Source organism: Saccoglossus kowalevskii, chromosome 7, assembly GCF_978046115.1.
Source record: "Saccoglossus kowalevskii chromosome 7, keSacKowa6.1, whole genome shotgun sequence".
Taxonomy (NCBI): Eukaryota; Metazoa; Hemichordata; class Enteropneusta; family Harrimaniidae; genus Saccoglossus; species Saccoglossus kowalevskii.
In genome coordinates, this window is record NC_140647.1 from 32372322 (window position 1) to 32399669 (window position 27348).

The following is a 27348-nucleotide window of genomic DNA, read 5'->3' on the forward strand; positions in this document are numbered from 1 at the left end:
ATTTTATCTACAATGATACAGCTATGTTAATGCTATACCTATATGTTGGCTATAGGATGGAAACAGAAACGGCAACAGTGATACATATTGAATGTCCAAGACGTTATTTTCCAGTCCACTGCTCCACGCATTAGTTCATGAACAGAGGAATTTCTGAACCGACGCCAAACTGTGCGAGCAGACAATGGCAGCGCTATGGTTTTCAAATAACCTTTGACGCGGTGTGCTGAGAACATGCGCCGTGTGCATAAAGCACAAGAAAGTGGCCACACGGAGTTAAAATGGCGGTGTTTCTTCTCGTGTGATCGGCGTGTCGGAGCTTTGTCGCCTCCTGCCGTACTCTACGAGTTGAATCAGTTATCTGCGTGTGTGTGGTCGACGATAGCAGTGGGCGAAGTGTACTCGCTGACGGAGTGCTGTTATCAGTTTGAACATGTGCGGTGAGTCAGAAGCTTACGTTACCAACTGACAGATTCGGAGATTGATGAGTATATTTCATATTCTTCATAAGTAATATTTACACAAGGACGAATTGGCGGTTTTTCGGTGGCATGCGGAATGAAACCGAAGTTTTCTAATATGTCCGTTCTGAAGTGACGTCAGCGACACAACATGTCTTCTATACTCGTACTAAATGACCCTATTCCAGAAGATAATTGTGGGTGATCAAGCACGTGACAATGTTTGAAAATTAATGTAGTTGCAAGCAATAATAACGAATTACGTGTGAAGTGATTCTAGAAAGTGTAATACATAATGGATCGCCAGAGTTACATCGAACTTGACCCAACTTTCGGTTTTGGATGTCATTTGACCTGGCCCGAGTTCCAAGAATTGAAAACAAAACAGTTAGAGCAGAAAACGTCATGGCTGGCTACGGTTGTGGAAAAAGAGGACGAGTGCAATTTTGACAAATGTCCAACAGACTTCTGTAATTTATATAATTTGCACGGATTTGTTCATTTTTTACTGGGTAACCACGTTAAAGCCGTTCAGATGTTTGAAAAAGTGTTGGAGAAAGATTGTGATAATGTATCTGCATTGGGAAACTTGTACCACGTGTACAAAGAACAAGGTAGGCTGAAACATAAACGAAAACTCGAGTGTGAGAAAAAAATGGCCGAATTATTAGATCGCAAGAATATAAATGAGCTTGTCCTGGCACGGTATTACGCTGATCGTGGTCGTTCAGTTCGTTGGATCACGTCACAGAAAGACAAACGAGCTTTCAAACACGTCAAATACCTCAGAAAAGCCGCGCAGATTGGCATGAGTAGCGGTTTTCCGGAAAGGGGTGACTGGTTATTCGACTATGGTCTTTTCTTGTACACAAAAGACTCGTATTTAGTAAATCTAGGCGTTTCGAACGATCGTTTACAGAACAACTTTAGGGAGGCAGCGTACTATTTTTACGAAATGGTTTTGATAGACGCAAAGGGAACAATGGATCGTACTCGAGCACTGTGTTGGGTATTCCTTGGCATCCTGATCAACCATGTACCGCAGCGTCGTATTCTGGGCAACGCCATACCGGACGCCATCGAGGACTTAAGAAACATGTCCGGAGAGGATTGTTTTAAAAAAGCTATGGGCATTAGTAATCATTTTGCAGTGCTTCGACGCGTGGGGTCAGAATATGCAAAACTACGACAGTACGAATACGCAGAACAATTGCTGCTAAATGCTAACAAAATGCAAGAATCATGGTTCACGCATCGTTGGTTGGCCAATATGTACGTTGCCATGTATAACGATAGTAACTATAGTTGTGATCATGATAAGCACGAATTGCTGGATCGCTCCATCTCGCATTTTCGAAAGGCAATTGAGTTTGAAGATAGCCAGGCGGACCACTCTGACTTAGGATATGTATACTACTTAAAAGAAGATATTAACTCCGCCCTCCAGGAATTGACTTGCGCTGTGCAGCGGGAATTGGTGGTATATGACTATTTTGATCCAACAATCACGTATATACGCTGGGCGAAGTGTCTCGAAAATGACGACGACGCCGAGAGCGCCAAGGCAAAATTGGAAGAAGCAAGATTAAAAAGGGAGGAATGGAGAAACCAATGTTTTGCGTGGCTTGATGAGAGTGAAGATGATGCTAGTAGTAGCATCGGCAAAGAGGGAGTAGGACACGGCTTCGTGAAAGAGGATATACCAGGCTTTATTAATATTTTCAAAAAACTTAAAGTTGGGGGTCATCCAGATTATCACTCAAGGGATTCGGGATTCTCCGAAATTTCGCTAGCATCCGTAACTGTATCAAGTGCTAAGTTCGATATACCTAGATCATTATCGTCTCTCCCAAGCAGTCCAGAATCTGGATCGTCTACGTTTGAATTCGGCGGACCTAAATCACTCTTATCGGTGGATTTTATACCGCCGCGTTCTCCGTCTTTGACCTCACAGAACAGCAGCAGCCAAATGTACAAGCCACACTCGTACAAATACGACTTCTTCATGTGTTATTGCAAGAAAGACGAGGAGTGGGTGATTCCGTTTTTCGATCGCTTAGAGGAGCTAGGTTTCACAGGGTGCATACATGAACGCGATTTCACCATCGGAAAACCGATATTAACGAATATCTGCAACTGCGTCAGTTGGAGTTACAAAATCATAATAGTTATGACGCCGCATTTCTGTCAAAGCAAATACTGTGAATATGAGATGTTGAAAGCGATGGAATATTCGTTTGACAGCGTCATACCAATAATGCTGACACAGTGTAAACCCCCGCAAATAATAAGTCATCTTACTTATTTACCATGTCAGCAAGGACAATTCAAGAAACGCGATTTTGAGAGGCTGATAGCTGGGCTCAAACATTAGATAGTCATGTTACTTGTACGTAGGCTTCCCATGGCGGTGCATTGGGTCTGACGATATTGTTTACAGACAAATGACACTTAATATCTGGCGACATATCACTGAGATCGAATACAGCCCACTCTCCTTGAAAGATATATTTTCATATATACTATACACTCTTTCAAGTAGCCGTGAACATAAATCGTTTATAAATTTGAAATGACAATCGAACGCTATTTAAAAATGCAATATGGACAAAAGCATGTATATTTTTTAACTTTCGTTTGTAATACAATGTAGAGGATCGAACTGGAGTAGGACTTAACGAAAACTAAATACGTTGAGTTTGCAGTACACTGTACGGTATTTGTTCGATGTAAAATGCAAACACTACTACGCATGCCCAGTGGTTGTTGTGTACGTACCAAAACAATCAGTGCACATGCGTATTAGAGAATGTCAATGTTTTTTTGAACGAATAATTGGCTATGTGCTTCAAGAATAGCGTGTGCAGGTAATAATAGATCATAATGTAAAGTTTCATCAAATGTTTGGTCAAAATCAGTATTAAACATTATATGTGTTTTCGTCCATTTTGCGTTTTTAACCAAAAATTTTAGTAGCAGTTGAATTTAACCAGTCTGTCAACTAGTGCAGTGCGCAATGACGACACACATTTAGCGGCTGTCAAAGTCTACGTGCTTGGCCAATCGCATGAACGGATTCGGCTTACTTGGACACAAATGAACGACTTTAAAATATGATTGGATGAGGACAATAAAAAATTTAAATATGTTTTACGTATACGTTCTGTGGTGACACTCGTTTGACGATGATAACGATCAATTTGCAGCATTTTGACTAAAGCCTATGATTAAGGGAGAGACAATTTCCAGAGCTCAACTGTATATGTTTTGTTTTGTTTTTCCAACAATAATTAACTCCAAAAAAATCTTTAGTCGTAAATCTTGGTTACAAAATGCTCATTGATATGGCGGATAGATTGTAACTTATTATAACGCCACAGTCGTTCCGTTACGTCGTGTTTGGCGTGGGTTCCTAGCGACATATACAAAACGTGTAAACACTCTGGTTGTCAATAGTAACCGTGTTTCAATTTGCATTAATACACACGTGATATGTGCTTAGTTACCGTGATTTAAATTAGTTTATTGATTTTGGTTCATTCGAAAATGATTACAACACGGTTAATAATATGCTAATTAGATAATTATCATATTTATGTTGAAACAAGAATTATGCAGAATTTATCGCATGTTACATGTGCATTAATTACGACTGAAACCAGTTCTCGAGACACATTGAAAATGTGATAAATAACACGATAATTAGGCAAATAACAACATAATATTGGCATAGTGAACTAACGCAATTTTAAAATTGGTTCCTCTATGTTATAGATTTCGTCGTTTAATTAATTCATGCCCCTCGGCTTGTACCTAGCAGCCAACATGAGAGCATTCGTGAAGCTTTATTGGTGTTTTGGAACTAATAAAAGGATTATTTGATTGTCTGAATTTGCGCGCATTGATGGGAAAATAAGATTCGCCATTATTTTGACTTGATTTAAATCACTGCAGCCAATACTAATTCAAAATAGAAGCGAACCCTTTGAGAATTCACAAACGTCGGAAAACTATTCTTTAGCACAAAAAAAACGACCATACAATTGAAATGGAAAATTTGCACACTTGCTGATTATTCTGCTGAAAAATTGTTTGAAATTAATTTTTAGTTTGATAACATTTTCGGGTTTACGTGGTCTGATTTTTATTTAGGTGTGATTTTTACGAAAACATTTTACACCAAAAAACAGACACCGTGAGTATTGCATCAGAAAACGACAATACACCTAGCGTTATGCTATAGAAGTTGGTCACTGCGTTATACTAGTAATGGGTTATTGTTACTATTAGACTTCCGTCCCTTTGTTCGAAACAACAAAAGAAGCCGAGGAGAGAGAAGTCGCAGAAGTAGCACAGTTGTGTTTAATATAGTGTTCCGTTAAACACACCTAATAGTTCTTCTCTTTTCTCCAAAGCGAAAGATAAACGTTCGGATGTGGTTACCCGTAGTTGTCATCAATGAATTGAATGTATTGTGCTATAATGGTCGCCAGAGAAAATGATATTCTGTTTCAAGATTACCCAACTTGAAGTCACAAATAGTCTTAATCACGCCGGGGCATATTTTGATGCCTTTCTTGATTTCTTTACTCTTTAGCAATGCAACGAAATGATGACAAACATAGCCTGCATGAGACCAAAACATCTGAGACATCAGTCAGTCACAGCGGGGTCCAGCCGTTTCAAGGCAGTGACCCAGACATCAGCTTTCCAAAACAGATTATGTTCACGTAATCGGTTTCGGACTTGAAACATCACGACACAACACGTGGTGGCATAAGAAATATCATTTGAAGTCAATGTGGCTTATATTATCAGAAAACCTATTCTTTTTTTCTTTATAAATATTCATAATTTACACAATTCAAAATTCGAATTCAAAACAAGAGGATTTTATGATAAATACGCCAGGAGCCAGCACCAAACACGAGCCCGAGCCGTGCATGTCCAGACAATTTGTGTTTTTGCAGGGTAAATCACTTTAACTCAGTGTAAGAGATATGTCGTTGCCATGGCTGTCAATATTATCCAGAATGAGGCTAAAATTGTTAAGTCTGACCCCATAGGTTCTTACATGCGTTGAGCGTTGTAAGTCACTGCGCAGTCTCGCTAGTCGTGCAAGCCAAATAATTGAATTTAGCTGTAACATGAATCTTATATACCGGTATTTCGATAACTAGACGAAATGTGTCATGCTTCATTCCCACAGGTTGTTCTCATCTTATCCGATATTTAAATAAATATCTATTACTTGATAGACAGAATTTGGTTGCACTTATTTTTTGTTTCTAGCAGCCCAAACAACGTCATTACGAGTACCTTCTTGTCATTAAAAATTGAACTTCGGGAGTGTGTTTTCATGAACAGCGCCACCGAGAGTCGGCACTATAACCAGATAGTAGATGTAATCACACATATGCTACGAAATGTGGTTTTATTGCTCCGCTGAATTTCAACTGAGGCCTGTCCCAGATAGATCCGGGAGGGGGGGGGGTGAAGGTGCGTGTAATGATGGGGTATATTTTACAACAGGCTCTAGTTTACGTCTGTCTGTAAGAAGGATAACTCAAAAAGTTATAGACGTGACGTTCACGCGAGCTCCTGGCACAAGAACGAATCTATTGAATTTTGGCAGAGATGTGCATTAAGTTGTCAATTTGGGGAATGATTTTTCACTCATAACTTATATATAATTATATATAGTTATAATAATAGTAATATAGTAATATGTCATTGCATCTTCAGAAAAGGAACGTTTCTGTTAGTTGTTAGCAATAAACAACTGGGTAACAAAAACTAGCAAATTAGTAAACAAGTAGCATTGGGAGAAAAATTATGCAATTTCATTTCGTGTTGTGAAGCACCTGTTTACAAACTTCCAATGTTTTTGATCATTTTCTCATCTATGTTTTTAAGTAGATATATAAGTTTCTGGAATTAATTGGTGATTTTATCTGGGAATTCAATGTCTGTCAAGATTTGTTGTCGGTCTAAATTATATTTAGGGTAAAATAGAGAAACTATGTTTGGGGGCTTTGTTTCAGAGAGTCTAGATTTCAAAATTGAGCAGCCGCAAAATTTCGTGTCGCCGCCTCTGAAAAAATGTAATTCATTTTCAATCTCATTTGGCGAGCAATTTTCACAAATTCTATTTTCTAAGGGCATCCTTGACTGGGTGTGCCTTCCTTTCTCAATTGCTAAATTGTGGTTATTTGCTCTAAATTTATAAATAATAATTCTTTCTTTGGTATTTAATGTAGCAAGGTAAGATTTAAAACAATAGTTGTTTTAAAAATCTGCTTACATTCTCAACACATTTTTTTTGTCTTTATATTTTGTCTCCAGAAATTTAATGTTAATGTTTTATAAATAATTTCAAGAGTTTGATGAAGATGAAAAAAAATCTTTTTTTGTAAACTCTCTTATTTCAATATATTTTGCACAGATAGAATCCATAAGAGTGTTTTTGTTCATGAAATGCTTGTTTTACCAGGCTGTATTCGGGAAAATTTGTAATTCATGAATAGTATTTCAACAGATTAGTTTTGACGTCAAGTAATAATGATAGTTCTCTTTTTCAGTTCTATATGCTAAATTTGCAGTGGATTTGTTCAAACCCAATAGATGCTTGTAAAATTTTAAGGGATTTTTTTCAGTTGGGGTTTTATCCCATTTAACCTTAGTGGGGATTCCAGTACCCCCAAATATCTGAACCATATAGTAGGATTGGCTTTATGTAGGCCTCATGTATGAGATTATATATGTTTTATATTTAATCGATTATATTGTATCGATTGTTTTAGTTTATATAAAACATAGCTTGTTTCTTGTATCAGTAAAGTACACATTTGAGTGAATCGTTATACAAAGGTAACTCTATGAACACTAGAAATATTTTGTTGATTGCAATAGAATCTTTCTGTTGTTTTCAATGCTCTCTTTCTAAAGATAACAATTTTAGTTTTTGTAGCTTCCATTTTTGACAGTAATTTTGAAGGTTGTCTAAAGCATTCTGCATACCTGAGTTTGTTGAAGAGATTAATACAAGATCATCTGCATATAAGAGTGAATTTATTTTACTTGATCCCCTACAGAGTTATCTAATGAATTATGTAGGTCATTAATATTGTCGAAGTGGCCATTTCTCCAAACTGTATCAAACGGGTTTTGAAAGTCAATAAAGCAGGTGTACAGTTTACCACTCAACTACATGTATTTGGTGGTAATAGTTTTCGAAATAAACATTTGGTTTGTAGTACGATGATCTTTACGAACACCTGCCTGGCTTTTATGTAAAAGATTATTGGTCTCAATGAAGTGACTGAGTCTATTTTTAATTATGCTACAAAAAGTTTTTCCAATACAAATAGAAACTTTAATTCTTCTATAATTTCCTGGCTATGATCTGTCACGGTTTTTTTAAATGTGAGAAATGATACAAATGTTCTACGTATCTTGGCAGATCCCTGCGTTCAGAATTAGATCGAATATCAGTATTTTTTAGTGGATTTACAAGAAAATCGGAATATACTTAATCATTTCTGACCAGAAGCCAATTTGATTAATTTGTTTAATTGCAATTTTGATTTCTTTCTCATTTATTGGATTATTTAATTCACTCTGAACCATTTGTTGGTTTTCTAGATCATTGATTTTAGAAGGTGGTAAATTAGAGGGTGGGAAATCGTTATCTTCATCTCTATTATTTCTATTCATTTTTTCATAGTAGTCTTCTAATTCTTTTATTCTTAAATAGTGCTTTATATTTCTTTTTCTTTTTTTGGACAAGTAATTTTCTCTAATTTTAACCTAAAATAGATATAATACACTTGCGGTCTTAATTACATCTGTTTTCAGAATATTGCATTTTTTTTCAAACCATTTCTCATTCTTTTTTGGATTATGTTTGTTTATGTTTATGTTTGTTTATTTTGTACTTGCATTTTAAAGTTTGACATGCTGTATTATTAATAATTTTGTTGAAATCTTCTATGGTTTCATTAATCCCCTTCTTATCTTCATTATAGTGATTGTTTGTAAATATTTTATTTGTGTTTTTTGTATTCTCAAGCTAATTTATCCTGATAGTCAAAGATTGACAGTTTATCACAATTTTTTTGCAAACTATTCATATAATTAGTGTTGACATTGTCTGATTCAATATGTGTGTCTAATCTATATAGACATGAAATCTGACAGTGGCATGACAGGTATGAGAAATCATGAACTTTGAAAACGTCAAAGTTGTTCAGTAAACTAGAAGAGACTAAGACATAATCGACGGTATTTATACCATTATAATAATATCACATTCAGTTGCCAGTGCAATCTCCAGAAGTTCTACCAATTAGTATCCTAACATCACAGCTTTGATATAAATCTAATAGAGTATTGTAATAAGTATTAATTGGTGTACCCCTATTATTACAGATAGTAGAGATGTCATCATTGAAGTTTGTATCATGTGAAGATATAAATAAATTCGGCTATTGGAATCTCCAAGAGTGATCGATAATGTCACCATGTTTTAAGAAATTTTCTAATCTATTAAAAAAGTCAGACTTGCAATATTTTGAATTTAAAGGTGAGGAGTAAATGTAAAATAAATATATAGATTAAAAAGTTCTTCTTTGCACTAGATTATGTCATCTGATTTTGTTTTGAATGGATTCTCCTTGCAGGGCTGGTCCTCGGCACAAAGACAACCCCATTAAATTTTGGGAAGAGATGTGGGTCTGATTGTTATAAAAACAAGAATTTGGGGTATTTTTTTTATTTATAACTTAAAATGTTATGGATGCCTTCATTTCAACATTTCGGTAGAGATGTGTTTGCGGTTGACATAGGAAAATCTGGAATGATTCTCATGTCATTTTCAGGAGGGATTGCCTTTGAAAACAAGTATTAATCGGTATGAGGCTGGTTGAGACTTTGATGTTATAAATGTCTATTCATCGCCAGATAACTCTATGAGTTAACGGTGAATTTCCTTAATGTTTTTAGCATTGGCTGCCTTCATATCGTAAACTCGGCGATCAGATTTTAGGAGGAATCTTGATTAGAAATCACCTAAATAAGATCACTTGGTAGGTCATAATAAAATAATAAGGTAGAGGTACTCCTGAGGATAAGTTATTTGCATTTGAGGCGGAGCTTTACGATCTCTGAGTGTTTTTTACTTCAATATGTGTTGGCATTTGCGTGAATCAATTTTTTAAACAAAGCTTTTGTAAAAATTATCCCAATTTTGCCGAATGTGGTGTCTCTTCAAACCTGCACTCTAGGACAAGCTTTATTGAAGGCTTTGGCTATTATGTAAAATATTTAATGACTTGAATATGCCCGATTTGCCTAATATGATTTTACGCATGAATTCCCTGACTAAGGCGAATCAAAGCAAACAAACGAGAACACAAAACGATCATCAATATTCGGACGCCATAATTCGCAAAAAAATGGAACCATTTTTCAAATACTTGTCCAAATACTCTAATTTAAGTTTTGAATTGAACTTGAACTCATAGTGCAGTTTGAGGTCTTTAATTTTTGGAATTTTATCAAAATATCTATAGCACAAACTGTGTTTTTGTAAAATAAAAACAATGATAATGAAACCAATGATAATAACACAATAAAGACATAAATCACTTTCTGTATATGCCAGTTATATAAACATCCCTCCTACTTCTGGGTATCAATTGACACACTTTTTAAGTTCCCGGAAAGTACTGGGTCTCAGAAAGCGCGAAAGCATCCTGTACAGCAGAGATTTGTTTCACAGTCTACTGTAAATCAACCACGTTTTAGTTTCGCTGACAAGTAAAATTAATGTGAACATGTGCAATTACATAAAGACTCATTGTCAGTGAAAATAAATGGTTTTACAGTATTGTGTACAGGATGGTGCATGTGTTGTAGCGATAAACTAAACAAAAACCAGAAATAATCTGCGTACGCCTGTGATTGTGGAAATGGTGAAATCTGTATAAGGAAATATGAATTTAAAACTTTATTTCAACTCTAGAACTGAAGAAGAACTTTTTGCTCTTAGAGAGATTTTCGAAAACGGTTTTGGAAAATTAATAATCTTTTGAAAAATGATTGCGATGTGCTGTCTGTGCTCCCCTACATAACCCCCTCTACAATGCTTTTAAGGATGCAATGTTGCTGAAAGCATGTATTTTTAATGTTGTTTGGCATGTTGAATTATAATTTATTGTCAACTGAAAATGTTACTTCTGCAACACACTGTATATTATTTATTCGATGGCATATGTGGAAAAATTAAGTCACGGACAATTTTAAAGATAAACGTGTTATTAACTTACACTGATTAAGGCGTTAACACATGGGACTTTATCTCCGGTTGCGAGACATATATAGTTAACCAAAATGCGCCCTCTATGCCTAAAACGAAAAATATTTTTATTCGTGCAATCTAATATTTTCCTGTGAAGTTTTTTTTTTTAAATATACCCTCATATATACTCATTTCTTTCTAAAAACATATACTATGATTTTTGTATATGTTGAATTTTAGATTAAATATGTAAGCTGCCAAAACACTACGATAACACTTCGACATTTTGAAATTCCTTCATTTTTTTTGGAGAAAAAAAAAACTGAAAAAACTTATAATGACAAGATAATTCAAAAATTCATGTTAGGAATAATTCTTAACGAACTTTAATTCATATGCACCCATAAGTAATTTTCATAATTACCGATTACATAAGAACATTACAATAAAAAGATAACATTTTCTATATTCTCTATATATTTTCCTTTTATTAGTACCCGTTCGGACGCAGTTCGAAAACGGGGACTTATGTTTTGACCCTTGTGCGTCTGTGCTTCCGTGCGTGCGTGCGTGCGTCCGGACCTGTATCTTAGAAATGCCTGGATCAGTCATAATTAAACTTCACACATACATCATACATTGTATTATACATATACACATCAATTTATTTCACGATCTAATTCAAGATCATAAATTAGACATAAGGGGTTCCTGATGCACGTCATTTTATTTTTCAGACCAGATTATGTAGCGTGTTCAACAACTCAGGTATCAACAATAAAAAAAAAGCTGGTAAAACTACAGCATAAAAAGGGAAGAATTTCACAATGTCGAAAACGGAAATTCTTTATCGCAGTGTTCCGAGAACTTGAACTTTTAAAAGCTGGGTACTGCAGAGAAAAACATAAACCATACATGGCAGTCCTATATAGTACCGAACATATATTGTATGCTCGATCAATGCAATGTATTACTTTGACAATAGACTCATCGTTGTCATTTACCTAAGTGCAGAATAGTTTTTTGGGCACTTTTCACATTTTTTTTTTGAAAATCACACGAATAGCTCCCTAAGGCATGCTACATACATTGGTGTTTTTATTTTATTGAAAAAAAATATCTTGTACAAGTAAACTGATTTTTTTCTTGTGTGCAAACAAATGGCCAAGTTTTTGTTTATCCAGTGTACACCAAACTAGTGCATCTCATTAATATGCATGGTTTACAAACATAACTGAACTGAGGGTAAATAGTTTTAAGTTGGGCCACTTTCTTTATTTGCTATTTACAAACAACTGATAAGATATCTGTTTGTAGTTTACACACAGCTGATAAGACATGTACACTGCTGCCTTTCTAGACAGGAAGTACAGCAAAGACAAAACAATCGCTTTTGAAACAACAAATTTTGAATAAACAAAAAATTATATGTTAACAGAATAAAAACTAACAATAAATTTCTGCAATATTTTTTCTTGGCTTTGTCATTGAAAGGTGTCTGACCATAGGGTTAGTTTCTTAGTCCAGAAGTAATGCAGTTACATTGGAAGGGGGCCCCCTTTTACAAAATATGGTTGCAAACAATAAAATACGGCCATCTGTGGTGGCTATGCATTGCATGAAAATTCTGATAACAGGCCACAAACTACATGTAAAGGTTGATCAATGATAATAATATGCTTGGACCTGGTTTATTTTTTAGTAACCGTGATATAATCCATTTTTCAGAGGAGTTTTCACCAAGTAGGCATACTTGCATGCTTAGGTTTTTCTAAATTCGTAAATTATGTTACATGTAATAAATCTGTCTGATACATACTTGGTTGTTTTATCTAATGTGCTCATGCGAACAAAACGCACGGCAACGAAATAGTAGCGTCCCCCCCCCCCGGGCCGACGTCTTGACATCGGATAGTGGGCCAGTGTTTCACGCAAGGCAAGGGTTGAATTTTTCGTACGACTTCGGTAAAAAATAAAGGATCATCTAAAATCTAGGTAGTTTTTATAGATGATAACAATGAGTCCGGTTACAATTAAATATTGAAGAGATTCATCTACAAGTATAAGACCCGAGGTTACTGTCAAGTGATGGTAAAACTCTGTTTTGCGGGATTTGATTTTAAAGCACAGGAAATGCTACATGCCGGCATACATCACTGGGTCACATTTTACAATTATTCTATTCACACCAATTAAAAAACAGGGCAGCTTCCTTCATTAATGTGCAAAATATGCAAAGAACGAGAGGGTTATCAGTAATTATTTAGTTTAGTTGTCATTCACTAATTATGGACGAGATAGTAAGCACGCTAAAATTTTCAAGAAAAAGAAAGCGAGGAAGAAAGAAGAAAAACGTCAAAAGAATGATCACTCTTGTCAAAAAAGATGTTGAAAGAGACGATGCTGGGTTCGTACAGAACGGATTTCCCCGTCGAAACCAGTGTCAGCCATGAAGTAGGCGAAGAAAGTGTTACCGTGACACTGAGAGTCCGATGAATCAGACTTCGATATAGTGGGTGATACTCCTGTTCAAAACGTTCGAGAGATGTCTGTATCTCGCAGGAAAATATTGTTACCTTCCGACGTAGAAGAAGAAAGTGAGAGTGAATGTCACGGCCGATCGTTTGAAGACGGCGAGATTCGACTCGTTGACATGTCACTGTTGAATGGCGCCCTAGAAAAAGAGATTTGTCAATTTTGCAAAGTATGCAATATCTCAATAGTGGAGCGCAGGCGTCACGGTCTAGGCAGTCAGTTTGAATTTCTTTGCACGCAAGGAGATTGATTGTATTCGATCAAAACTGAGCCAGCCTAGCTTCCCGTCATCCCGAAAAAAGGGAGCAGTTTTCGAAATAAATAGAAAAGCTGCCATTGGAATGCGAGCGATTGGAAAGGGACGGCGCGCTCTGGTGAAACTGTCAAGCTATTAGGGGTTACCTCGGGGGTTACCTCAACCAGTAACGGGTCCACCCTATCGCCAGTATGTACGAGCTGCCTCCAGGAGACTCCGAAACTCGTGGCATGCTTGAACTAATAAGTTTACAAACACAACGGCCCAAAAATAAATACACTGTATTTGCAAACACTTCAACTGCCAAGTGTAGTGTCTGTATTGTTTGTCACTCGCAAACAGAACCGCCCACTTTGCATAATCCAAGCTTTAATGAATGACGTCACCGTTCGTTATCAGCACAGACCGTCACAAAACTCCATAGCGTGAAAGAAAACGGCCAAAAAACAAAGTTTTTCACAGATATAAATGTCGGTTCATGATTTTTCTCGAAAACAACTTTCAAAGCATTTCATTTACAATTAGCCCATGTAAATTTTGCTGCTAAAACGGGAGTTAACGTTGATTGAAGTTTGAAATCATAAAAGTGTCGATTTCTCGGTGTTCGGTTTTTGCCAATTACCGTTGACCTAATTTTAAATGGCGTTTCAGTGAATAGCGCTACGATGTCCCCGTTTAGTTTTTCTTACTCTTGGATATGTTGGCTTCATATCCGTATTTACATATTTGCAAAATTCTATTGCGTTTTTTCACAAACCTCGCGCAAACCACCGGTATACTCTAACTTTAACACCAAAAAACGTGCTTGAAATTTGTGATTTTCGGAAAGAAAAAAAAAACTTAATGCAAAAAATAGAAATACGGATTTAAACTTCATGACCTTTGCTTCAAAACAGTGTAAAGTTTTTGATCGCATGAATGACTGTAGAGATGACAATTAAAATTTAATTCACGTTAGTTAAATTATCAGCCCCGCTGATTTTCAGAATCACGTGACGCTAAAACAAACACAATGTTCACAAAATATTAATAAAAATTAAAATACAAGTCAAGAGCTTTCCAAACATATATAGATTGTATGGTTTCTTGTAAAATTTATTCGGATTATAAGTGTTTACATTTTTCATGCAAAAAAACTATCCTGCTACCTTAATAACGCAAATAAAGAATGCAGTTGATCCGGCCGTAGATGTCGCCACCTTTTTGCCATACGTATTCATTTTTTTTTTTCACGATATGTATATACATTTTAGTGGTCATCTCTGTGAATGGAAATATCATTTTTTTACGTAACATTAGTTGTTCTGGAAATCCATCCAGTGCAGTAAACACACCCAAGAAAATGTGCAGAGAAGATCACGATGTACACCGGACATGAATCAAACAATGGTATGCAGCGCAATTAATGTAGATTATTTTTATCATATTTATGCAACAAATAATAAATAAGCTACCCTTTGTGACACCTGATTATCACCCTAAGAATATCAGAAGAAAGTTGTAGTAAAAACAATAATCTGGCAGGTGAGAAAGACACATATGGACGTCCCACTAGAATAATCACGGGATGTGGTCATTATCAGCCAGCCAGACTCCACGAGCTTTCTGGGGGGGGGGGGTTCTGAATGGTATGTTTATTCAGCCATGCCACATCACACGTGAGGTATTGGATGGGTTTTAGTGAGGGTGTGGTGTAGTACGTTTCAGTGTTCCCTAAACCGTCCAATTTTGATCATGTAGTTGGGCATGTATAAAATACAGTTCAGCATGAGACAGTAAACAAATAATGTGAATTGTCAATTTAATGTTTATTTACCGGTAACATCACCAGAAAGATAAAACAATGCAAGATGGCAAACAAAAGAAAAGTTAATTCAGAAAAACTTTAAATACATATTTTCGGAACTCTGTCTGCAAAGTGTCAAATATACCACATCATGATCAACAAATTGTTTTGTTTACTTTTTCATCTTATTTTATGAAATCAACATTTTTCATGGCAGCAGACCGATAATAGGTAAATTAGTTACATAATTCAGGTCACATGACTGTAAATACCCACCTACATTATATTCTTTTTTCTGACTTATCAAAATCAAATCAAATGCGATTCTCTTACAAAACCATTACAAAAATGACTCCCTAGCATTGGTCTTTTATGCACCTTTCAATAGCACCCTCAAATGCCGCCTTTTATAAAAATGACTTCATTTGCATAATACACAAAAATATAGCAACTCAATGAACACAAATCTGATTGGCTGTCAGCTAATCATATGTGTTAATCAATCAAATAACAGTCTGTCATCTAAATGTACAAAGCAGGCTACTGAACAGAGTTTAATGAAAAAGAAATCGGGGGGGGGGGGAAGTTAGATGAAAAGAAAATCCACTGTCAAGCAATGAAATTTACGAACAGCTCCCTCTGGTGGTGGAATGATTTTTCCGTTTGAGTAGCTTGTCACCAAACATACATTTCTATAATATTTTAAAAATAAATACTGAATTTAAGTTGTTTGAATGCACACAATTTTAACATTACCCGTTGGTGTGAATAAAAGATAGTTTTAAATGAACTACCTTTGCTAGTAACATATTTTCAATAGATACAATACCACAGACAACTGTAAAAAGGAGCTGTAAAACATGCAGAACATAGAACACCACTTGTTTCTGCTATGGTTTGGATTTCACTTCATGAATGACTTTAAAATGGCCACAAGAACAAAGTGGTCTTGATCTGATTTCAAAATGGCCTCAATCTGAGAAATGACTAACATTAATGCAATTGAGTGCAAATAATCAAGTTTGACTTGTATAAATCTTTAATCACTGATGCTAAGATGAAATTCACAAGTATCACCATAACCAGCTAATCAATAATACATTTCAGCTTTACTATTAATGACAATATGATTGGGTAGAGAGCACTGACATTTCACTCATATCATGAAACAAGACATGAATACCCATTGGATGGTGGTAGTTAAATTGAAATAATTCCTGAAGTCTGTGATCACTCATTTCTTACTGGTTAATGAAGTAAACATTGATCGCAATAATGTTCACAAATTGGATACTGTATGTTTGATGTATGTAAAGCAGTTTGCTACTGTCACATGGGAGGCACAAAAACTGGTATTTTATCAATTTCTTTAAATATATAATTCCCTGACTCTAAATATTTCATATATAGGATTTAGGCCTGACTAATGTAATCAAATAGGAAGAACTAAATGCAACATCTCATGATGATGCATGATTACTAATGGCAACAATGTTAGTCTCATCTTTCAAAATTGCATGGTTACTAACGACAACACTTAGTCTCATCTCATGATGATGCATGGTTACTAACGGCAATGTGGGTAGTGTCATCTCCAAGTGATTGTTACTGATAGAAACACATTTTTTCCCCAGCATCAGTAGAGGCATTTGTTTGCCATATGATTCTAAAGTAAGTGATATCGATGAGGTATTTCAGTCTTTCAATTTACCAATCACTTACAAATCACAAGCTCCCGTTCGGCTGGCCTTGCCTTGTGAGAGGGCGCTATTGACTGTAAATAAATTCATAACCGGATACAGAGTCTGATACAAAGCAAAAAGAGAATTACTTACTTACTAAAAAAATTGGCAGTTAGTTTTCCCACAAAGTCTTTCCTCACCAATGTTATGACTTATACAAAAAAAATAAACAAATTTCTGGAATTGTCTTTAGACATAGGGCAACAAAAGCACCCTAGCACCCATGAAAATACTTGTACCATTCATGTTTTAATTTTGTTATTATTTGTAAATTTTAACGTCAAATATGATTGTGTAATCTAGAAAGCTGTGATTTTAAAGTATGACAATATATTTAACACCAAGAAACAGAGTTTCTCTGTCAGGTCTGAACAGCATGGAAAATGTAAATATTACCTGAACAGAGATGATAAACGACCACCTGCATAAGAAGATAGTGGAGACACGTATTACAGAGTACTAGTTACAAAGAATTAAGCTGTGATAGAAAGTGATAAAATGCTTTAAATATTAACCACAGCAAAGTTACATTTTTTTTCTAATTGGAAATATTTTTAGGGAAAACTGAAGACACTTTTTTTTTATCCGATCTTGGTACTTTCACCATCCACTTTTGAAACATTATGGATTCCCATCAGCCGTGCACTTTCCACACGTCTTTTCTGATTGGTCTAAAAACATTGATTAAGATATAAGTCTGAAAATAACCAATCAAATGCTATGTTATATAACTGCAACACCTGAACCTGGTTCTTCTCAACACCTTTGTGCTTCTCACGTGACCTTTGACCCGTGTTTAACTATTTAATACAAAGATACTACTAAATCCTATTTGCAGTATTTTTTGTGATTCCTAACCCCAAAACAACACTGTCACAAAGAGTCAGGTCGTCATAGTAGGAACCCCCTAGATGTACAATCTTCACTCTAAGGCATAAACCTAAGCCTGTGTTTTATAGTGACGTCACATCTGGTTACGAATCTCAGTGCATGCTTCCTGGCCAATGAACTACTGTCAATGTGACCCGCCCTTTAGTTCTTTTTAGCAACGCCACCGTTACAGCATGCGTCATATCTTGAAGCGCTTGCCCATTCACCGCTAATATCTGATCACCGCACCTATAATGAAAAACAAACTTAATTAAGGAGCCGTCAAAAACAAGAACAGTATTACTGGTATTGATTTATTGACAAAATTGAAAAATATAATACAACACATTAACAAATTACTGTAAAATACTTTACTTTAGCTGGAATTAATTTTCGCTGAAAAGACTTTTTGTATGTTTTGTATGTAATTTATTATCACTGATTTTTGACGAGTTGAATGTAAAATTTGGAAAAAAGGTATATTTGCTGGATTTTATTTTCACTGTCTCAATCCTTCAGCGAAAGTAGCGAAAATTAATTCCAGGCGAAAACAGTTTTTTTACAGTACTTTATTTTCACTTAGAATTTATTTTCAATATTTTTGTTGAAAGAATGAATCAGTGAAAATAAAATCCAACACAATTTATTTAATATTTACATAAAATTCATCAAAAGTCAGTGAAAATAAACAGCCAAAATGTTTTAATTAATTCCAATTAAATTGAAGTATTTCACAGTACACGTACATTAGTCAGACCATTCTTTCAGGTTTGTGTCCAGACAATCAAGACGAAAAAAAACAATAACATAAAACTAGAAATGAACATGAAACAGGTACGACACTGAATCTTATGTTTCTTTTCTATCGTGAAATAATTATCACTTTCAGAGTATTCTGGTGAAAACATGCTGGCCAGGAACAAATCTATTTCTTGTTGCCATGACTACAATTACATATGTTACATAGCAATGCTGATGGTAGTACCAACCTTAGGCGGCCATCTTGTTCTGCCGGCCCATATGGAACAACTGACTTGACAAAAATAGCCGGGTAACCATGACAATAGTCAGCACCACCAACAATGCTGAAGCCAAGACTACAATTTGATCCTTTCTCAAGAGTAATATCAAGAGGTACGTGACAGTATCTGGAATGTAAAGAAGTAAAAATTTAGTGATAGTTTGCAATCCTCTACTTCGGTAATAGGGTTGTATTGTCAGCCAAATTCTATTTGAACTTTTGCTATGTGAAGCCAGATGCATCAAATAATATATGCAACTGTTACAGTGTTCACTATATATCCCCATTAGGATTTCCATACTAATAAATGAACATCACTAAGCCAACCAAAGTGCCTAGACATTAAGCCAATTAAGCATATATATGCATCGGATTTGTAATCATAGTCCCATTAATTTGTGATATCTCAGTCGTTTTGACGCTCATATTTGGTCATGCGATTTTTACTGTATATAACCGATTTTTGGAATTTAGAGCAACTGATCAGATTGGTTTGAATGAACAGAGGTCCTCACTAGACTATTTTTATATTTTTTTTATTACCTCGTTGAATAATCCTGATTAATTGATATTGAACAAATTTTATGTTAAATTTGGACAACCATACTTTTGTTAGCTTTGCGATGCTTTGTGACATACTAATTAAAACACAAGGTCAAAGTTCAAGTACCTTGGCATTGTCAACCATGTGACCCATGAAGGAGTAAATGAACGGTTCGCATCCATTAATTCATGTCCCTGGGCTGCTATGCATTTCATTGAGATGGTCTGGAAACCAGCGCAGGCTTTAAGTACACCGACAGCCTCGGCATGCGTCAACTTGACAAGACTCGTACTATTGATACTTATCAGCACGTCTCCATGCTATCAAAAATAAAAATGAACTTAGTTAGAAATGTAAAAATACATGTATCACCAAAGGCAGTGGTACACAATAAATTGAAATGTGACTTCTTTGTACAAGCAGATTATGGACACCAAAACACATGCAGCACTTTAGCCAAATATAGCGATTTTCGTAATTGAGATTACCATATTTGCTGTATTAGAATAACATAGCACATAAACCCAAAGTTCATTGTATACTGGTTTATTAAAATGTAACATATTTTGACCGTAGACACATCTGAGTAATTTATTATACAGTCAAAAATACAGCAAATACAGTGAATATATGTTAGGAAATTTAGCCATTATTTCAGCCACATTTTTATTTCTCTAATTCCAGTTTTGTACAAGTAACAAAATACTCAATCACTATCTAACTTTAAAATCCATAATGGTGAGATGGACTCTGTAATGATCTATGGTAAACTGCAGTATTTTGTTAAATTAAAGAATTGGTATGAAATTTGGTGTCTTTGTTATAATGCAATAATGTATTTTTTTTTCCTGTCATACTGCCCATACAGATTTCTACAGATCTCCCTCGTCCAGTCAATGGTCAACCCCCTGAGACCAAGTATGACTTACTTGGAGTTGTCCATCTCTTCCAACAGCACCATTTGGCTGTATATCGCTGACGTACAAAGGTATGTCGCCTACACCGCTATTCAAGCCACCAGACACACTGATACCCAGTGACTCACTTGATTCCTGGCAATATAAATATGCTATTAATACACACAGTGATGAGAGAATAATAACAATGTAACAGTAAATGCAACAAGTAATCAGAATTTAAATAACCTAATTTATTTGGGAACCAAATAGAATTACTTTAGCACACATGGCGGTAATATGTTGGCCATGTTAAAGCGACACTGTGCATAAATAATATTTGGTTCATTGCCTTTTAGGCTCCATATTTGGTCATGTACACTACTACACACTATACACAATTGAAAACCTAATAACAATACATAATTTTGACAACTGTCTTAATTTACTAGCTTGTCTGTGAATACTGTAAAGGGGTTAATTATTCACTGGGTTTTAATTTTGCTTATTTCCCTGACTGGAAAATGTGCTAAATTGAAACCCAGTGAATATGTAAAATTTAGCATAGAACACATTATCTAAATGATAAAACCATGAATTTAAAACCCACTGAATATGCCTGAAATGGTAAATCAGCGAAATTTAAACCCAGTGAAAATTAGTCATTTTACAGTATGTGACTGGCTTTCAATATGTGAACATTTATTGTTGTGTAAGTCATTCTTGTACACATGCACCACTCTGATGATAAAATTAATCTATATCAAAAGTAAAATTTATAGAAACACAATGATAGTGTAAGTTCTCATCTTACATGACAAAATATTATCTTCCAAATTGCAAAAATAAAAAAAACCGCTGGTTTACAGTTTATTATGATGTTAGTCAGCACCTCTTACCTTGTTTATAGTGATAAACTTCTCTCTGGATCTCAACTGTGGCACTCCAGCTTTCTGATTGGACATACCAAACGTGGAGAATTCCTGAGCCATACATTTAATGAGGTCAGGGGTTGTAGGTCGTACCATTCTGCTCACCACAAAATTAACCTTTTCTTTACTTGACTACAAAATACAATAATTGCGCACAATCAGTTTATAGAAATACACTACAATCAATAAAATATAATTACTATTATTACAAAATTAAGGAGACTCATGATGTTCTAGTGACAAACTTAAATAAATCGTAATATTTTAATTACTAACTCGGTTGGTCTGATAGGTGCTATGTGATTTAATATATGAATCATACAAGGCTGTAAACTATTTTTACAACTTGACTAGATCAACTAAAATCACGCCCTTTGACTTGACCCAACTAAGGTTGTGTCCACTGTAGAAAAATGTGAAGGTGAAACACAATTTTTGCATTAAAAAAATCTGAAAGTAGACATATGGCTGAGAAGATAAATCAGAGATGTAATGTTAGAGAATCATAACATTTACATAGAGCAAAATCTGTTTTACCCCTGACCTTTAACCCCTTTGACCTTAAATCCTGTGAACACTAAAGTCATCTTTTGTTACTTTGTACAAAACTAGCAGCCTGTCAGCTGAGATAGCTCCACTGTTAGCAATGCACATTGCAATTAAAGAACAAGTCATTGTCAATGACACGTTCCCGTTCCGTTCATATTTGAGTGACATATACATTCAAAGCAGATCATGACCGAAATGCACCTGCATATGTACAACACATTGTGCTAAATCTGAACAAAATCCATCCATGCATGACTGAGATCCGGTTCTGGAATTGTGAAAATACGTGATTTTGATGCATTTTCGGCCTTAAAATGGCCATCATTCCGCTATTGTTAAGCAGATCATGAAACAAATGCACATATCTATTTGTGACATGATGTACCATGTGTGTGTGAAGTTTGAACTTGATCAATCCAGACATGTCTTGGATACGGATCCAGAACTGAATTCTTTAACAAAATGGCCGCCAGTCGGCCATTTCGAACTTGATCCGAAAAAAAAAGACGTGCATCAAGATCCTATTATGTTTAATGTATGTACCAAATTTGAACAAAATCCATCCATGCATAACTGAGATACGGGTCCGGAATGGTGAAAATGTGCGATTTCAATGCATTTTCGGCCTTAAAGCGGCCCCCATTTGGCTATCATTAATGAGATCATGAAACAAATGCACATACATATTTGTGACATGATGTACCTTGTGTGTGTGAAGTTTGAACTCGATCAATCCAAGCATGTCTCAGATACGGATCCAGAACTGAATTCTTTAAAACAAAATGGCCGCCAGTCGGCCATTTCGAACCCGATCCAAAAAAAAAAAAAATGACGTGCATCAAGGTCCTATTATGTTTAATGTATGTACCAAATTTGAACAAAATCCGTCCATGCATAACTGAGATCCGGGTCCGGAATGGTGAAAATGTGCGATTTTGATGCATTTTCGGCCTTAAAATGGCCGCTATTCGGCTATCGTTAATCGGATCATGAAACAAATGCATGTGCATATGTCCCATATAATGTGTGATGTATGAGTGAAGTTTGAACTTAATCGGTCCATGCATGTTTGAGATACAGGTGATCACGGACGGACGCACGCACGGACGGACGGACGGACGCACACAGGGCAAAACATAAGTCCCCGTTTTCGGACTGCGTCCGAACGGGGACTAACAAAAGATATCATTAGAAAATGAACAATATGTATAGTATCAAAGCAACAGGACTTGCTGTTTTCAACATGGATTCAAAAATATCACTTTTCACCAAATATAATCATCAAAATTAGATAATTGAAGATATCACCACAAAATTAACAAATCTGAAAGAGGTCCACATGTAGTACCTATATATGTAATATCAAAGCAATTGGACTTGAGGTTTTTAACAAGAAGTCGAAAATATCACTTTTAACCAAAAATTACAAACATATTCACCAAAATTAGAGAATTAAAGATATCATTACAAAATGAAAAAATCTGAGAGAGGTCCACATGTAGTACCTATATATGTAATATCAAAGCAATTGGACTTGAGGTTTTAAACAAGAAGTCGAAAATATCACTTTTTACCAAAAATGACAAAAATATTCACCAAAATTAGAGAATTAAAGATATCATTACAAAATGAACAAATCTGAGAGAGGTCCACATGTAGTACCTATATATGTAATATCAAAGCAATTGGACTTGAGGTTTTTAACAAGAAGTCGAAAATATCACTTTTTACCAAAAATGACAAAAATGTTCACCAAAATTAGAGAATTGAAGATATCATCATGAAATGAACAAATCTGAGAGAGGTCTACCCAAGGTACATATACACCAAGTATCAAAGCATTCAGGCTTGTAGTTTTCAAGAAGAAGTCGAAAAAGTAAAACATTGACACCGACGACGACGGACAATCACTCATATGATAAGCTCCGCTCGACAAAGTCGACAGCGGAGCTAAAAAGTAAAACATTGACACCGACGACGATGGACAATCACTCATATGATAAGCTCCGCTCGACAAAGTCGACAGCAGAGCTAATAAAAAAGGAGACCTTTCCTCATGTTTTTTTTCTTCTAAATTTTGGACCAAAATCCCACACCAATCAAAAGAGTTGTCTAATTTTTTCAGAAAACGTAACAAAAATGTGAAAAATGTTTTGGCGAGAATAATGATGTACAAAAGATCAAACTAAACCCTGTAGTGACACATGTATCTGTACAAATAAAGTAATAAATGAAACCAGCATAAGATGGTGATCACTCACCTTGATGGCGTGTGCTGCTGCTTCTGGAGTACCATCCCTCATATCTTGGTGGTTGATTTCTAATATCCTGTCATCGGGGCATAACCTGCCATCCCGAAATGCAACACTATCTTCAATCTAATGATAACGAAACAACAATTAAAACAATGACAGTTACTTTCATTCTTTTTCTTTGAAAATCACTGCAATCACTACCTCTATTTCTTTCTATATGTACTGTAGTCACTTCATCGCTATGAAAGACAGATTTTTCACTAGTTTCACAACTCAATATTGTGAAACACTATAGCAGCAGCAGTGAACATTTCAGTGCGACCATCTCATTGGAATCTTTAAAAACAATGAATCACAGCGAATATCCCTATAATGTGGTCAAATTATCATATATCACAAAAATGTATAGCAGCCAGAACTAAATGGTTTACAATATTCCTTAATCACTATGGAAACAATAAAAATCAGTATCACATTGCAAAGCTATCAAATACTCACCAAATCCAAAATGTAAACACCAGGTTCATTTCTGAAATACAAAAAACAAAATTTAGTGAAAATACTTGTCATCGCGCTATAATGGCTGATAGAAGGGAATACAAATGGGTGGCATGGTATCAGGGGAGGTTGAATGCAACATTTATTTCAAAAAGATATAGTTATTAACAAAAACAATTTTCAATTAAAAATTTAAAAAGGTTTGACAAATAAACCAATTAATAAGAAAATATCCCAGAAATTTCAAATATTATCCAGATCTTTAAATGATATGTATTATTAACACATCACTTGCCATAGAGGGCGCTGTACACATCATTAAATTATCGTATGATCATATCAAACTACCTGACTGACTGTCTAGACACAAAGGTGCAGAACAGCTCATTCTTTTCTACTCACAAGTCTATTGGCGATCCGCTCCGCTAGGATTGCCCTTATAATCACTTTTGTCGTTTTGTGTGTGTGTGTGTGTGTGTCTGTGTGTGTACATTTCCAGTGTTCACTATTATTTCTTCTGTGATTTTTTTGGCTTGGCCGATTTCGTTCAAACTTGGCAGGTAGGTCACACCTTAACCCTAGTTATAAGGAAAAATCTAAAAAATTTTTTTGGCCCACCGTTGCCATAGCAACAGCCAAAAAAATGATTTTTGGATAGCTTCGCGCCAAATGTATCTCCTCCTACAAATTTGGAATAAAACACTTCAGACATAGCTCATTCTACTCAGCTTGAGTGTGGACACAAAGTGCCGTCACTAATTGGAAAACAATCCTGGCCCACCATTGCCATTGCAACATCCAAAAACTGATTTTTGAATACTTTCGCCCCAAATGTATTACCTCCTACCAGTTTTATCGGTGTCGCTGGGTGTATATGATAAAGGGAAGTTGTGCAACCAAATTTGCCGAGTTCGCAGTTTTTCGCCAATAAAAAAATAACTAAGGCAGCAACTCACGGTTTTTCAGCATTTTTGTAATAAAGACATTATTCTCCATCAATAATCCGCCCAAAACAGGAACATTTCTACTAATTCTTGTGTTTTTTCGACGTTTTTCGAAAAACCTGCGATTAGGCTGTGAAAGTAGAACATTCCGGAGGGGGCGAAATGGAAGAGCCATATTTAACGCGTAAAAATAGAACGCGTATTTTGACCTCTATGCGGTTGTCGCTAAAGAGCCCCGCGTCCATCGCCTGGCAATGCTCTTCCGTTTCACCAGTTGCGTTTTTTTGGCTAAAATTTGGGCAGTACTGTCAGTCACGAAAATTGATGAATAAATTAATACACATAAAATATGAATCACGGGCTAATTCAATGGTCACCGAACACTCCACTGTGGCAAGATAGTAGCGTACTGTATATTTGACCCAGATTTGACAAGCGTGGTACAGTTTTTTGCGCGTGTCCGTAATAACGCGCACAAAGGATTGTGGGACAGAGTCCTTTATTTGCTGGCATTCTTGACTTTTGACTGCAGTTCTTTTTTATATTTTAGAGTAAATGCTTTTGATATGCTCTTAGGTTTCTTAATATCCGTCTGAAATTCTGGACTGTGGTCATATTTTTCGATTAGGAGTCGTATATTTAAATAACTCACCGTGACTAATGTTTTGCATTATGAAGTATATTTTTATGAAGGTCAACACACTGTACTTTAGGTAAATATTTACCATCTCGTTATTTCATTATTTCGCTTTCCAGCATTTACAGGAAACGCTTCATTCTAGAAAATGCTATCGCAAAACTGTTGGAAATAATAAATGTAACAGCAGAATACGTCCTAGCACAGTCACTCGACTAGGAGAGTGATTGTGGTCCTAGTAATAAACTAAGTGACTTCCAAAAACTGAATGGTGTTTGCGAACTTCGTATTAGTTATAAACCGACGTTAGCTTCACGTTTATGTCACACCATGGAAACAGCCAAAAACATGGTGCTTGTTTTTGAGCGGAGCGGATCGCCAACCAGCCTACCGGCTTGTCAGGGACTGCTTCCCTGACATAATCTAAACTACCAGAGTGTGAGAAGACTCGTAAGAAGACATAAATAGAAACCATTGAATTCATTGAAATTCAGATCAATGCTTCACTCAAGGATAATGGCTTTTATCGTAATCATTGATCACTTCAAAACTGAGAAGAGATTATCAACTAATTAGACTACAAAGTGTAGAATACCGCATCAATTAAAGCCGATTTCTCATTTTGTCTGATAAGCGATACTATTAATGTCACTAATAATCATCAACTCTCCAGGACAGAGTTGTTTATTTCCTTTTTTTCAAATGCTGTTAAATTTCTCACGATATTATCATCAAAATGAAAATTCGGGACTGCCATGCAAGTCCAAAAACATAAAGCATACGATGAGCCACGTACTAAGGGAACACAAACAATCAAATACATATACCGCATTTATGTATGATAAGAAGCACATCAGCAATAAACACACTTGTCATTTACATGAGCACATGCACTAGTAGCAGAGGAAATACGATATACATATTGTGTACCACGTTAATTTCACAAAAGACAAATTTTCACAGATTTCTTCAGTAAAACTGAAAAATCTTTTTGCAATAAAAATTTCCCTTGGGTTCTGTTACTGTCGGTAGCTTTTGCACAATTTTGTCTTTACGAATAGCATACAATTATGAAATCATGAAAATTTCTAGCATCAAGCAATTAAATGGTTTACAATACTA

The 27348-nt window shown here is 35.5% G+C and overlaps 2 protein-coding genes across 2 annotated transcripts in view; one reads left to right on the forward strand and one right to left on the reverse strand.

The window, feature by feature from the left end:
* Window positions 1-1337: 1337 nt before the first annotated feature.
* Window positions 1338-5725, forward strand: LOC146740942 (uncharacterized). Its single transcript, XM_085501474.1, has one exon. The coding sequence runs from the start codon at window positions 1417-1419 to the stop codon at window positions 2833-2835; it is 1419 nt and encodes a 472-aa protein (XP_085357600.1). The 5' UTR covers window positions 1338-1416; the 3' UTR covers window positions 2836-5725.
* A 9616-nt stretch (window positions 5726-15341) lies between these two features.
* LOC100377339 (ligand of Numb protein X 2-like) overlaps window positions 15342-27348 on the reverse strand; it is a 57553-nt gene continuing 45546 nt past the window's right edge. Inside the window, exons 8-14 of the mRNA XM_085501475.1 lie at window positions 24646-24676; window positions 24154-24270; window positions 21311-21475; window positions 20445-20567; window positions 19642-19835; window positions 18940-19098; window positions 15342-18199 (exon numbers count right to left, since the gene is read on the reverse strand). Coding sequence (XP_085357601.1) covers window positions 18064-18199; window positions 18940-19098; window positions 19642-19835; window positions 20445-20567; window positions 21311-21475; window positions 24154-24270; window positions 24646-24676 — 925 coding nt within the window. The 3' untranslated portion in view covers window positions 15342-18063. The remainder of the gene's footprint in view (window positions 18200-18939; window positions 19099-19641; window positions 19836-20444; window positions 20568-21310; window positions 21476-24153; window positions 24271-24645; window positions 24677-27348) is intronic.